Genomic DNA, 15007 nt, shown 5'->3' with positions numbered 1-15007 from the left:
AAAGGCTGACAAATCCCCAGGGCCTGCTAATCTACATCCCAGAGTACTAAAGGAAGTGGCCCTGGAAATAGTGGATGCATTGGTGGTAGTCATCCTAAATTCTACAGACTCTGGAGCAGTTCCTATAGATTGGAGGGTGGCATATGTAACCCCACTATTTAAAAAAGGAGGGAGAGAAAAAAAACAGGGAATTACAGACCAGTTAGACTTACATCAGTAGTGGGGAAAATGCTAGAGTCTATTATAAAAGATGTGATAGCAGAACACCTGGAAAGCATGAACGGGACTGGACAAAGTCAGCATGGGTTTACGAAAGGGAAGTCATGCTTAACAAATCTACTGGAGTTTTTTGAGGATTGCTGAGGTGACCAATTTTCATGGATGGTGGAGACAAGCGGAGTATAGAAAACCAGTTCAAACAACAGCCAGATTACACAAGGGAAGTTTTCTTGTCATTTCGGACCCCGCCCCACCACAGTACCTCCAAAATACTGCTTGAACAGATGGGGTGAATTATTTCCTCTTGATTCTTTATGTAATTAAATTGTAAACCCATCCTTTATAAATGCAGGAATATGGAATTAGAATAGTTGGCCGCTGTATGGCTGGCACAGACACGATGGGCCGAAGGGCCTGTTTCTGTGCTGTATAGCTCTATGACTATGTAACTAGTAGATTAGATAAGGGGGAACCGGTGAATGTGGTGTATTTTGATTTTCAGAAGGCTTTTGATAAGGTCCCAGATAAGAGGTTAGTGTGCAAAATTAAAGCACATGGGATTGGGGGTAATATACTGGCATAGATTGAGAATTGATTGACAGACAGGAAACAGAGAGTAGGAATAAACAGGTCTTTTTCTGGGTGGCAGGCAGTGACTAGTGGGGTACCACAGGGATCAGTGCTTGGGCCCCAGCTATTCACGATATATATTAATGACTTGGGTGAGGGAACTAAATGTACCATTTCCAAGCTTGCAGATGACACAAAGCTGGGGGGGACTGTGAGCTGTGAGGAGGATGCAAGGAGGCTCCAATGTGATTTGGATAAGTTGGATGAGTGGGCAAATGCATGGCACAGTATGTAAATCTGAAAATGATGCTGATTCTTGGAAATAAGCAGAAAGCATGTTTTCAAGTTTGGCCTATTGCTGCAGCAGGAATGTAGCATGGAAAAAAATAATTGTTTAAAAAATATTTCAGGAAAAAGTATTTTAGGGATTCTGTGCACAAAATTAAGATCATAATATTCAGGATTTATTGGAGCTTGTTTAAATGGAAGACAATTTCTGTTATTTCAGATTAGCCCACAAGGTGAAGATACTAAATCAAGTTTATTGTACAAGTATGTTATTCATGAAGACCTACTTCCTGTGATTGGCAACAACAATGTACTCCTGGAAGACACTGAAAGTTACGAGTGGGCATTAAAGAGTTGGTCCCAGTGTTCGAAAGCCTGTGGAGGAGGTCTGTTGTCAGTGACCTGGGTAACGCCACAATGCTGCATGTTTATTAATACATTGCAGCTCATGCCACTTAATCACAAAGTGGATTTTCCATTTTTTTTTTTAAATGGCAGTCTGTTGGAATTTTCCAAATTGAGGTTTTGTGCAAATTGGGAGTAAGAAGGCAAGCAGAAACGTTTTACCCAAAGAACAGCGGATTATGGAATAAATTAGATGTGCAAGTATTTGAAGCTGACAGTATGAATGGATTTGAGACAAGTGCAGTGCATTTACATTACAACCTTGGCGCTGATGCTGAAGTTGTGTAAATCCAGAGTTAGGAACTAATCTGTTTTTGACGCAAAGTTTGAAAAACACTGGTGTGAAATGGAACTGCTTCACACTGGTGTTGCAGTTGTGTAAATACAGCCTTGACTGTATTTTTGGAGGGAAATGAATTGAGAGACACAGTTAGGAGTAAAGTAGTTAGACTTAATTTATCAAAAGGGAACTGGCTGCTTGAATCCGATGTCACTATCCTATTCCTGAAGAATTATTTACAGGCCCATTGTTGATCCCAAATTTGTACAAAGGAATAAGTGACTTGAAGATGTCTCGAGTAACCTAGAAACCAAATAACCTCAATATTTGATGGTTAAAAGATACTTCCTGAGCAAAAACCACTGTGCTGTTATAAAGTATGCCAATCTATCTGTTCACTCTTTTGCTTAAACCAGGTATGTAGCATAATCTGCAACACTTGTTGCTTGATTACTGTTCAGTTATTAATCAGGTAAGTTGGGACTGAACTTTCCAGTGATGATGTACAGAGTGCAGCATCCAGTCTCTGGATGGAACCATCCAATCTTAACCGTGCAGCAGCTAGGCAAAGACAGCCCATTGAATGCCTCATCCAAATAGGACTGAGCAGGAGATTCAATCTGGAAGGACTCTGCTTTTGACCTGTCACAACTGAATGGGAGACACTGACTTTTTTTAAACAAACATGGGTATTTTTATAATACTTCATCCCCCAATTTAACTTAAAAATTAACAACGTGAACATTTTTGTCAATTATACATACAAAAATTGAGACTTTGCAGAGAAGACCTTTGCCTAATGTAAGCAGAATCCCACCACAATAAACATTTAGGGTTAAATTTTATGAATTCTTGATCCTCAGCATAGAGCTTTGCATATAGAGAGTGCAGATCAGGATTTTAGGTTCAGAGATCAGTACACCTGTCCATCAAAAATGAAGGAATGGAAAATTATGCAAGGTATACTGCATTGCGCTGAGCCCCATGCCTGAAGTCCAGGTATGTCTTCCCATTCTGCAAAAGGGACTAATTGACAGAATCTACCTGTAGTTATCCAGTTCAAAAGGGACCCTGAATTGTATGACATCTTGTAATGGCGTATTTTATGGTACAAAGATTTCAAAGTACAGAGCATATAAACACAACTTCAAATCCAGGTTTTTGTATTAATTTTGATTATTTTGCCAGATATCAGTACAAGAGTATACTAATATTGTAACCATACTTTCAGGCATACAATACACAAAATATGGCTGCAGACGAAAAAGTGACAGCAAGATGGTGCATAGGAATTTCTGTGATAACAACAAGAAACCAAAGCCTATAAGGAGACGTTGCAACCTTCACAAGTGCACACAACCATCGTAAGCACAATGCTACTTCTCATCCATCTAGAGCTAACTGGAAGATCGTGAGCAAAGTTTCAAACAGATTCTGTAAATAGTCTCAGACTGGTATCTGTAGAAGACACCCGTCAATGAAGTAGATTAAATCATAATGCTGCTTTTGCCTCAACATGTATCACAATCAGGCCAGTGAGAAGAGTTTTGTGTATGCGGTTAGAATCAGGTGGAGAGTTCTACTCTGTGTGTGATTTATTTTTAATGTTACCAGGGTATGAACAGGAGTGTCGAATTAAAATACAGTTCTGACAGAGGTTCTACATGCAAAATATTGACTTCCCATTTTTCTGTGCAACCTGCATTTTTCATTTCTATTAAGAAAAGCACCGTTGTTTATTCTAAGTAATACTATACCCACCTGTTCACAGGAAACACATTCTATTAATGTTGGTTTTTAATGTTGAATGTTGCTTTCATGTTTAATTCCGTTCTGTTGCAGGTGGTTAACAGAGAAATGGGGATCTTGTAGTAAAACCTGTGGAAAAGCAGGATACCAAACGAGAGTTGTACAGTGTGTCCAGTCTCTCAATGAGAGTGCTAATAGAACAGTGCATACCAAGTACTGTGCTGGAGACCGTCCCGACAGTCGGAGGCCATGTAACCGTACACCATGTCCAGCACAGTGGCGGACAGGAGCTTGGTCTCAGGTACACAAAGCTCACAGAACTTATTTCTTCAAACCATTCTAAACTATTCAAGATGCTTCCACTTGTGGGTGAGTCCAAAACTAGAGATAAATATAAGCTACCCACTATTAAATCCAAGTAGCAATTCAGGAGGAACTTCTTTAACCAGAGAGTGGTTAAAATGTGGAACTTGCTACCACATAGAGTAATTGAGCCCAACAGCACAGACACATTTGAGGGGAAGCTAGATAGGTAATGAGGGAAAAAGGAATCGAAGGATATACTGATGGCTTTAGCTGAAGAGGGGAGGGAGGAGGCTCTTGTGGAGCCTAAACATCGGCATAGACCAAATGGCTTGTTTCTGCACTGTGAATTCTATGTAATGACAAATGCATCAACACACAAGTTATTAAAAAAAAACTCATTCAAACTGTAATGATCATATTCAGAGAAAATGATCTTGAGGAATGGTAGATTTTGCACATTTACAATTCCTGTTGCCAGATTTACATGTGCTAGAACATCACTCTTGTTTCTCTGTCCTTGATTTTCTTGGCCCAGTGCTCTGTGACTTGTGGAGAAGGCATCCAGCAACGACAGGTGGTGTGCCGAGGCAGTGATAACAGCATCAGTCATTGCAAGGGTGAAAAGCCTGAAACTGTGCAAGCGTGCAAAGTGATACCATGTAATGGTAAGGACGTGGTCATGTGTGAGTGTGCTGGCCTCAGTTCATTGTATTTTCTGACTGCTGTAGTAATCAGTGTTGTTCAGATTGTTACACTCAGCACAAACTAACTGAATTATGTGGAATGCATTTACAGAAACATCAATTTTTTAATAGCACTTTATATTGTTGGTTTCTTTATAAATACACAGTTACATGGAGGCAGGTTTTAGGAATTAGCACTCCCAAAGCAGATCTTTGGGTAATGGGAGCGCATATTGGGAATTGTCGTACAAAGGCCAGCATGCATATGATTTTCTCTCTATTAAAGTCACTGGACAGAAAATCGTACAGGGTATGGTGATCTTCATACCCATGTTCCCGATGTGTGTTTCCACTGGGTGATGCTCTGTCAGTGGTATGAAAAATAAAACATTAACTTTCTCAAAAATCTTTTTAACTCATTTAGGAAAGTCTTCTGTTTTTACTCCAAGCATGGAAACCATTGATCAAGTGACTCCCCAAGGCCACTGGGTGTCGCAGCTCGTTCCAGAGAAGCCTGTTCATAAAATTTCAACAAGTAATTTTCACTTTACCAGCTATTCTTGTACCAATAACGTTTCAATATTGGGGTAGATTTTACGAACTAACACTCCTGAAATAGCATCTCGGGATACTAATCGCAATATTGGTTGTGAAGTATAGCTGCCTCGTTTCGTGGCCAGCCAAGTCTTCCATCTGTTGAAATTAACAAACCGAAAATATACTATTGGGGATGCAAATTCAAAAAATCTACCCATGAATCTGTGAATACAATAATGAGTGTTTTTGGAGACAGTGGTCATAGCTGTTGTGTTTTTTTTTAAAAGAGACTAGTTATTTACTTTTAGACATAGAGGTGTAGATTTTCCATTTAACCTATTGCTTGGGAAATGCGTTGTTAGCACCAACCCTACCTGATTTTTCTGAATCAGATTTGTGTGGACATACGTGCGACCCAGGGTATGGTATTGGGAATTTGTAAGGAGGGGTGAGTGAGAATTTGCATTTAAAAAGTTCATAAAGCCATATAGGTAAAATTTAGAGAAATACAGACTAAATTTTGGTAGCCTTTATCAAGTGGCGAATGTTTTTAATGTATATTTCAGTATTGGCATAACAAAAATGCCTGGCACAATAACTGTAGCGATGGTAACTCCTGTTTGATGGCTATTAAGCAGAGATAATGTGAGTGTAGTAGTAATTAGAAAGGGGGGTCCTGCCTTCGCAATAAGACAGTATTGCTGTTTTCCTGGAAGGAGTCAAAGGAAAAAAGACCAAAATACTGCGTATGCTGGAAATCTGAAATAAAAACAAGAAATGCTGGAACCACTCAGCAGGTCTGGCAGCATCTGTGAAAAGGGAAGCAGAGTTAACGTTTCGGGCCAGTGACCCGAAACGTTGACTCTGCTTCTCTTTTCACAGATGCTGCCAGACCTGCTGAGTGGTTCCAGCATTTCTTGTTTTTATTATAAAGGAAAAAAGACGTCCAGGTATAATTCTTCATCTGTCAGTGCCACCCCTACTGTATATGTTTAGCTGCAAATATCCCTGTAGCTAATTCACAGCTCTGCAACTAGAGTCAGTTCTGCATGGTCATTGTCAGATGTGTCTACCTGTAAGTACAAATGGATGAGTCTCGGCAGATGGGCACAATCTGCCACTGGTGCACCCTGGCCTGCCTGATATCCCTTCAATACTACTGCTCTTTCTCCACAAAACATAAGTGAAGAGAGATTCCTATAGTCCAAAAACCATGGGCAAACCAAAAATGACAGTGCCAAAGCACTTTGTACAAAGCATCCTGACCAACCAAGTGGAAACTAGAAAGAAGCAGCAAAAAGGTCCAGAAATTTGGTCAAATGCTGTGACAAAACTTGCTTCTAATTGCATTTCCTAGCAGCCCTGAACACCAATTTTTTAGATGGATATGTGGATAATAAGTTCTATACCGGTGTAAATGTTGGGCATTTGTATGAATATCTAATTGACTTCAGGCGTCTTTAATACAATTTATTCCAATCTGGTGAGCACTTCTGGCACTACAAAAGTGCAAAATGAGTAAATGATGCTGATTTTTTCCCCCCCTTTCCCAATATGGTGAGTGGGATAATTGCAACTGGAAATGTACATTTTCTTTCTGCCTGCCATATTGGCTTAGTAACCTTCATAGATGATTAAGTCTTACTGTTTATGATTGACAAATGCACAGGGCCTGCTTTTGGAAGATCTGTCTTGCAACAAGGATTGAGAATCCTCTGCAGGGCCCTCCTTCCTAGATACTGTACTGCTTAGTCACAGTTCCTCTGGTATATGAAAGATGTTATAGTAAAGTTAAAATAGAATGCCTACATTGTTGGGTTGCCTTTATTCTTCAGATTATAGGCATTCTTAACGCATTATGCTCTCTCTCTCTCAGCCATCCCCAGTTCCTTCTGTGCATTTGTTTTTGGTTTGGCTAGCAATTTTACTGTGAAGTCTGTTTAAAGTAGCTTTCAGTCAAAATGAGTTAGTGCTATTGCACAGGCCCTTGGCTTTATATGGCAAGAGAGAAGGAGGCCCTGTATGTTTCTGCCTAGCATGATTTTAAAGAAGGAAGCCTTTTACCCCAGAACCAACCAGTCTTAGCTGATTTTTAACTGAAAGAATTGTATTTATGTTCCAAAATGCTGCACATAGAATAAATTACTTTGAAGTGCCATCATTGTTGTTATTGTGGTCCAAACAAAGCAGCCATTTTGTGTACAGCAAAGCTCCAGAAATAGCAATGGTACTGGTTGAGGAAAGTATGTTGGCCAGAATGCAGGAGAATTAAGCTTTTTGCAGTGTCATGGGATCTCTAATATCCAAATGAAAGACTGTACTTTTACCAATGCTGCACTTTCTTAGTTGAAGTGTCACGTTGGACTGTGTGCTGATGTTTGGCGTAGGGCTTGAATCACAAATTTATAACTTGCAGGAGATTGTTGCCAACTGAGTGAAACTGACAGTAGTGACACCACATTGCTCCATGAAGGAATGTTTTCTGCACAGTAAAAACAAGTTACCAAAGTATATTGTCAAGCTCCCTTCCTAATGCATGCCTGAACCTTAGATACAGGGAACCAATCACATGTAGAACAATAAAGTTAACATCATTGTAATAATATAGAAATCAACTGCTGTTATGCTTCATAAATACACACCGGCAAAGACAATAACAGGCATGGGTGGCTTTGGGTTATCGCTTAAATTGAAGATGTTATATAATTAAAATTAGCTCAGTCGGCCACATCAGTTAAACCACTTTAGTTCATAGGATCAAAACGGGTATGTTGTCATTGTAAACTTGAAATCGGGATAGAGAAGAAACTAAATAATTTAGTTTTAATCGTGTGTTCAAGTTTTTACATTCATATGGATGTTTCGTGAAGCTACTGTATGTTTTGATTACGCAGTGTTTGCAGGAGGGGTATGTTGGTACATTCATTTTTCTTGCTTTGGTGTACTTATGCTAGGAGTGATGCAGTTTTAATGGTTGAAGCAATTTGTTCTTGTCCCCAGGGTTTGATATTTTATCTCTAGTGAATAGTAAGGTCCATCCTACTAGCAGTCCTGTTGCTGTGGTCACTATCTTGGGCTATGCACAGGCAGGTCACTGTTTCCAGCTTATTTCCCCATCTGTTCTGGACCATTAACTACTCCAAGAAGGTAGTTTCGATGTTGGAGGAAGAGATTGTGTTGAGTGAGTCTCCGGAATGGATCACAGACCGCTTAATATTTGAGTACTTTCTAAAGGGTGAGAAAGTAGGAACTTTGAAGGAACAAAGTCATTTGGGTACACATACACAATGGCCTTCTCTGGCCTTCACAATGAATATAGTTCACCTGAGGCCATTAGTGCAGAATGTGTGAGGGGGTGTGAGTACAGAATTTTAATTTACTTTCTGAATTTGTCACCAATGGCCATTCTCTGAAGTGTTAGAGGAAGGTACCTTCTCTACTGTGTTGAATATCTTTTCTCCGACAAGTGATTGTCCTAGGGTCGGAATGTTGCTGCACTTCCACTGGTACACCATACAGAATAATCACTTATCTCTGGTAAGCCTGATATAAAGCCTATTTGACCTAAATGGATCAGCCTGAGGCAACTGCACTGATCTAGAAGCAAGGATCTTGATTGACTACACAATATCAATGTTGAAGAGCCATACTGATGGGAATGGTCCTTTGTGCTAGTGACTATCTTGAATGTGTTTGGAGGGTACCTGTCTGCAGTACGATGGAGGAGCTTAGGGAACAGAGCTTGTAAAGTTTGGCAGAAGAACAAAGTTCTGAGCTTTTCCCTAATTTTAGGCATTTTATTGCCATATGATGACCAGGGCTGACACAGCAAACAGAGAAGGATATGATTTAATAGCACCCACACAAGGCATACTTCAGCATAGACTTCTAGATTTTGAAATAATTTTACTTCTCTTGAACAACAGACTAGGAAACTATCTCAGCCCCTGCCCTTTACCCTCCAGCTCCTCCAACCTGCCTTCTATTCCAACCCTGCCACTAATTTGTCCACCTCTGACCTGGAGTTCCTATCCTTCCTATAGACAAAACTTGTTCACCTTACATGTAAGAACTGTTGACCCTACATTAATAGGTAAGGCCACCAATCGGGCCTTTAGGTGCCACATTCACTTATGCCAAGAGGCAAAAAATGGTTGCAACTGTGGAATGCAATGTAAATGAGTTAGAAAGGCCAACACAAGAGGTATTGAACAGATGGAGCTCACAAGAATCTAAGCAAGCTGCTGTGAGTACACACTAAAAGCTCCTCTGGCATGCTGGAAACAAATTCTGAGGACATGGTAAGAGGCTGGGAAGTTTCTCTCACGCACCCTAATTCAAGACAGAACTTAAGATCAGTTAAGAAAACTTATGATAATTTCACTTCTGAGTCATGTGAGATCAACAGATTACTAATTATTATGCATTGTTCTGTATTTCTCTGAAAACCACACTTCTTCAGTTTCATTCCTTTGTTCATAACTAGAAACAAACATTGCTTGTTCTTGGAGATTTTACCTTGAGTGGTCATTTTTGGAATGAACACAGCTTCAGCTGATGGCATTTTTATTTCCTAGCAAAATGTATTCAATTTGAAGAATTACTTTCTTGTAAAATAAAATTTCACTAATGTACTGGTCTTTTGACAAATCCTAACTACTTTGTTTTGATTTAATTCACAGAGGAGCCATGCCTTGGAGATAAATCAATTTTCTGTCAGATGGAAGTTTTGGCTAGATATTGTTCTATTCCTGGGTATAATAAGTTGTGCTGTGAATCCTGCAACAAAAAGGGCACAACTTTGCCACCTCCTTTTTCTCAGGCAGCCTCAGAGACTGAAGATGTTGAGGGCACCATCCATCCCAGTTCAATCCCAGAAATAGTGGCAAAGCCAACCCCCCATAACCATTTTCCAACAGTCAAAGGCACTACCATAAAGAAGGATGATAGTTTGCCAACGCCCCTCACTTCAGCTGCCAGCACAGATGACATTGACCGTTCTTCAACCAAAGTTTTTGCAACAGGGTCTCAGGGAACCGCCAACAGTTTTGCTCCGCTAAATACTCGCACTTTTGCAAGCACATTTAGGTTGCCTGCTGCTCAACAGGCAACATGGCACAGCGACATGGATATGTTTGACTCCACTACTACTCATCAGCTGTTTATAAACAGGGAGAAAACTTTGCCTCCTACAACTAGTAGGAGCAACACATGGAGCTCAGCAGCTATAACTAGACAGAGAAGGGATGACAGTGAATCAGAAGCAGACCTGATCCACAGAATCTCACCATCTTAACATGAATTGCCATTCTACAATGCTGATTTCCTTCAAACTGAACTGCAGTTTTGCAATGTCCTCTCAGTGGAACCATATATCCCTGATACTCTTGCTTGCTTGGAGGCAGCTTCTGCCAGTTTCAGCTTGGAGCTGTAGGTAAAGATGTGTCCTGGTCATTTCTGGCTTTGTATTATGTCCACTCAAGATGGTGATTATACATGCAAGTACTCTTAAAATATAACAGCAGCCTCATCTATTGCAAAGGTCAATGTTTTCAGATACAAAATGGTGCTAGTTTAACGTGAATGAACTGCATTGGCATGAAATTCAAATTTACATTGAACAGTTTAATCCTGATGAAATGAATATGTTCCTCTGATCTAAACAAAATATCTCATAATTAAGGAATGGTTGCACTACACATGATGCATGTAGCTTCTCAAGCTTCCGGTGCCATACAGTGTGCTAGGTTTAAGCAATTTAAACATTGTCTTGAAAACACTTTCAGTATTGTTGTGGTAATTAAATGATATATTTACATTCATAGTGTATATAATGTAAATGTCAGCATCCTAAAAGTTTTATAATATGTAAGTGAATGATTGCTGTTATATTAGATTTAGTTGTCTTGTTGCTTGTACAAATCTGCCTTACAGTGCTGTTTGGCACATCATTCATTACAGAGTACATATATTAACATAATTCTTCTTGCAGTTTGTATAGTTCATGTACATAAATGAATAAGAGCTTTTAATTTTAATATTTATTGAATTGGAAAGAAATCTGAATTTTGCATTGTTGAAAGAATTTATTAGCGATGGCCTCCATGTCTAGTCATTTGTGTCATCACATTTTTGAGTTGAATAGAGGCTAAAGCAGTGTAATTTAATTTATAGAACTATTGAACTTGGCCAGTATACAACATATGTTCACATTACAGTCAATGCATTCTCATTCAAAAATATAGAAGTGAATTTCTTTTATAAATAACATCTCCAAGCTATATATTAGTTCTTTTTAAATTACTATGTAAAAAATTTAAACGGGAATCTACGTTCTTGTGCTTACTGTATAAGATCTAAATGTCTGTCCTGATACAGTACAATGGCTGAGCGATAACTGTGAAACGAATACAGTCTATTATGAGCTTGTGAACAGTTTTTAACCTCTTCAGATATCATATGACCTCATGTAAAACCAGTGTTTTCAATCTGCTTTGATGAAAACCAAAATAGACTGCAAATTGAATGTATGTAAGACCTACATATGGTGCTGTGCATGACTTAAAAATCACCATTCATTGTTTAATGTGTATATGCAGGTCATTAGGTTTTTAAAACTTTATTGCTGCTGAGACATGCAGTGTTTTCATAAGAAAAAAGTTGAGTACAGTTAAAAGAAATTGGTGCACACACTTAACTGGGTGATCAAATCTTCTACTTGGTCCAGATATTTAAATGCTGATTGTATTGTTGAACATTGTATTTGGTTAGGAACTAACCCCTAATATGCAGAAACAGTAGGTCCCTAGGATACTTATTTCAACCACTGTTTAGTTTACTGATGAATCATGCTAAAAGTGGTAATAAATGCTATTTCGGTATCTTACTTTGTCAAAAGTTTTGTTGTAAGCGCTGCATTCTGTTTGTAATGTGCAGGCTGCATTCTCATCTTGACATAGTTGATATTTACAGCATGTAATATTTCAAACCAATATACTTCTCATTCCTTTATCAGTTAGAATAGTTATTGATCAGCATTACTGACTGCTTAATTCTTCAAATTAATGGTTCTGACCATTGCAAAACATGTTCAAGTGCAACAATTATTTTGTCAAATTGTGCATACTGGGCTGTGATATTTTCAGCAATCCTTAATAAGATGATCTTAGATTTCATCACACCTGAAGATAGAACTGCTGGCTGCCTAGTTTTGATCCAGATGGTTTACTTTTGAGTGAAGCTGTAAGCTGAACATTCAGACAGCAAAGTTAATGACTTTTGTTCTCAGCAGGTGGGGCTCACGCTGGGAATTTTGCACTCGGGTAATTCCCAACATACGTTCCATCCAAATGGTTCTGAGAATTCATGCAGTTACCCTATGTAAATATGATCCTTAAAAGAAAATCCCTTTTTTTTAACTTTTCTGTCTGTTCCTTAACATTTGGTGCCATTCGTTAATAAGTTTACTCAGGTTTTCAATGATTAATCATAGGAAAACCCAACATTGGAACTCGGTATGATGAACCCCTTGGTCTGCCTCTATACTACTGCCTATCTGGTTTTGAACATAGCTAAAAGTACCAACCTTAAGTGTCATTTTCATACACACTTTGGGGTGGAAATTGCTTTGGGTTCATTTTTCAGCGTGAAATGGGCACCGAGGCCAGCATGAGATTGGGCAAAGGACCTCAATAACATTAGTTACTTGAATTGCCGACTGCTATCACATCTCCACAAGTAATTCACTCATGTTTAAAAATATGAATTTTGGGCTGCTTGCCTCACGTGCTCCACAGAAAAGTAAAACATTTTTTGAAATAAAAGCATCAGGCATCCTTTGGGTGCGGGACATTGATAACCAAAATCAGCTCTCATTGTGCCTGTTTTACCTCCTTTGAATAAAGTTAGACTGCCGGATTTATTCACACTAGCCAATCTGTCAGCTTTCCTCACATTTAGTTGGATGGAAGGGTACAGTTGATTTTCCTCAGGTTGCCTCCTCTCAGGAAGCAGCTGCTTAAGTTATTTTCTTCCAACCAGGCCATTTGCATAGCCCCTGGTTACTCCCAGGTTTAGGGGAGGCGGTGGCATAGTCGTAATGTCACTGGACTGGTAATCCAGAGGCCCAGATTAGTGCTCGGGGGACATGGGTTTGAATCCACCATGACAGTGAAATTTTAATTCAATTAATAAATCTAGAATTAGATAGCTAGCCCAATGGTGACCATGAAACCATTGTCAATTGTTGCAAAAAAAACATCTGGTTCACTAATGTCCTTTAGGGAAGGAAATCTGCTGGCCCCACTTGGTCTGGCCTACATGTGACTCCAGACCCACAGCAATGCCTTCTGAAATGGCCCAGCAAGCCATTCAGTTCAAGGGCAATAAATGCTGGCGTAGCCAGCGACGCCCACATCCCACAAACGAATTAAAAAAAGGCCTGTTGCCCATCTGCGCTCTTTGCCTAAATACTGGGGAGGACATGCTCTGGGCTACCAAGATCAGGGTTTTTAGATGGGATTGGGGGGGGGTGCTAGGTGGATGTGTTGGTTCTGGTTCTTCATAAATTATTTGCCTCCAAAGTTTGGGACAAGAGAAACCCCAGGAAATCCCAGGGCAGTGCAATGTGGGTTGAGGCCGATCAGAGAGTCTCGACCACCTATAAGGCTCAATTCAGAAATGTGATGCTCTCTACTTGCCTGGATGTGTGCATCTGCTACAACACAAATAGCTCAACATCATCCAGGACAAAGCTGTCTGCATAACAGGCCCCGAACAAGTATTTAAGAACCTTAAAGTAGGCCACATTGAGAGTCAGCCTGCTTCACCATTCAGTAAGATTATGGCTGAATTTCTACATCAACTCCACTTTCCCGCAGTGTACCCATGTTCCTTGATTCCCATAGTGGCCAAAAATCTACCGATCACAGCCTTGAATATACTTGACAATTCTGCATCCACAGCCCTCTAGGGTAGTGAATTCCAAAGATTCACAACCTTCTCAGTGAAGAAAGTTCTCATCTCAGTTCTAAATGGCCAACCCCCTTATGTTGAGATTATGCCTCCTAGTTCTAGACACTCCAGGCAAGGAAACAGCATCTCAGCATCTAGTAAAGCCCTCTAGGAATTTGTAACATTTCAATGAAATCTCCTCTCGTTCTTTTAAACTCCAGAGAATGTAGGCCCATTCTGCTCAATCTCTCCAGATAGGACTGCCCTCCTCATTCCTAGAATCAGTTCAGTGATTGTTTCTTGCACCCTTTCTAAGACAAGTATATCCTTCCTTACATACAGAGACCAATATGTACACAATACTCCAGGTGTGGTCTCACCAAAGCCCAATAGAATTGCAGCAAGACTCCTTACTCTTACACTGCAAACTGCTTATAATAAAGGCTAACCTACCATTTGCCTACTGTACCTGCATGCTAGCTTTCTGTAGTTCATATTACATGGACCCCCAAATCCCTCTGCATAAGAACATTTACTAGTTTTTCACCCTTTGAAAAATAGTCTGCTTTTCCATTCTTCCTACCAAAGTGTATAATTTCAAACTTCCCCACTTCACACTCCATCTGCTATCTTTTTGCCCGATCGCCCTTTGCAGCCTCTTTGCGTCCTCCTCACAGCTTATTTTTCCAGCTAGCTTTGTATCATCAGAAAAAGTTGATATATTTCACTTGGTCCCCTCATCTAAGTCATTGATATAGATTGTTAATAGCTGAGGCCCAACATTAATCTTTAGGGCACTACACCCTGCCATCCTGAAAATGTCCCTTTTATTCCTACTCTGTTTTTTGTCTGTTAACCAATCCTCAATCCATGTTAATATATTACCCCAATCCTATGAGCCATGGTCTTGTGTAACAACCTCTTATATGCCACCTTATTGAATGCCTTCTGAATATACTATAACCACTGGTTCTCCCTTATCCACCCTGCTAGTTAAGACCCTCAATACATTTGTCAA

The 15007-nt window shown here is 39.6% G+C and overlaps 1 protein-coding gene across 2 annotated transcripts in view; it reads left to right on the top strand.

Annotated features, from left to right (window-relative positions):
- LOC137355506 (A disintegrin and metalloproteinase with thrombospondin motifs 14) overlaps positions 1–11918 on the top strand; it is a 216831-nt gene extending 204913 nt beyond the window's left edge. Inside the window, exons 17-22 of one of the 2 annotated variants that reach the window (XM_068020727.1) lie at positions 1298–1463; positions 2994–3126; positions 3605–3812; positions 4353–4482; positions 4925–5035; positions 9720–11918. In XM_068020727.1, coding sequence (XP_067876828.1) covers positions 1298–1463; positions 2994–3126; positions 3605–3812; positions 4353–4482; positions 4925–5035; positions 9720–10333 — 1362 coding nt within the window. In that variant the 3' untranslated portion in view covers positions 10334–11918. Of the gene's footprint in view, positions 1–1297; positions 1484–2993; positions 3127–3604; positions 3813–4352; positions 4483–4924; positions 5036–9719 lie in introns of those variants that run through there. The other variant, XM_068020728.1, reaches the window with a different exon arrangement.
- The last annotated feature ends 3089 nt before the right edge of the window (positions 11919–15007 follow it).

Source organism: Heterodontus francisci, chromosome 42, assembly GCF_036365525.1.
Source record: "Heterodontus francisci isolate sHetFra1 chromosome 42, sHetFra1.hap1, whole genome shotgun sequence".
NCBI lineage: Eukaryota > Metazoa > Chordata > Chondrichthyes > Heterodontiformes > Heterodontidae > Heterodontus > Heterodontus francisci.
Note: the sequence above shows the minus strand (reverse complement) of the source record. Positions and strands in the feature narration are given on the sequence as shown.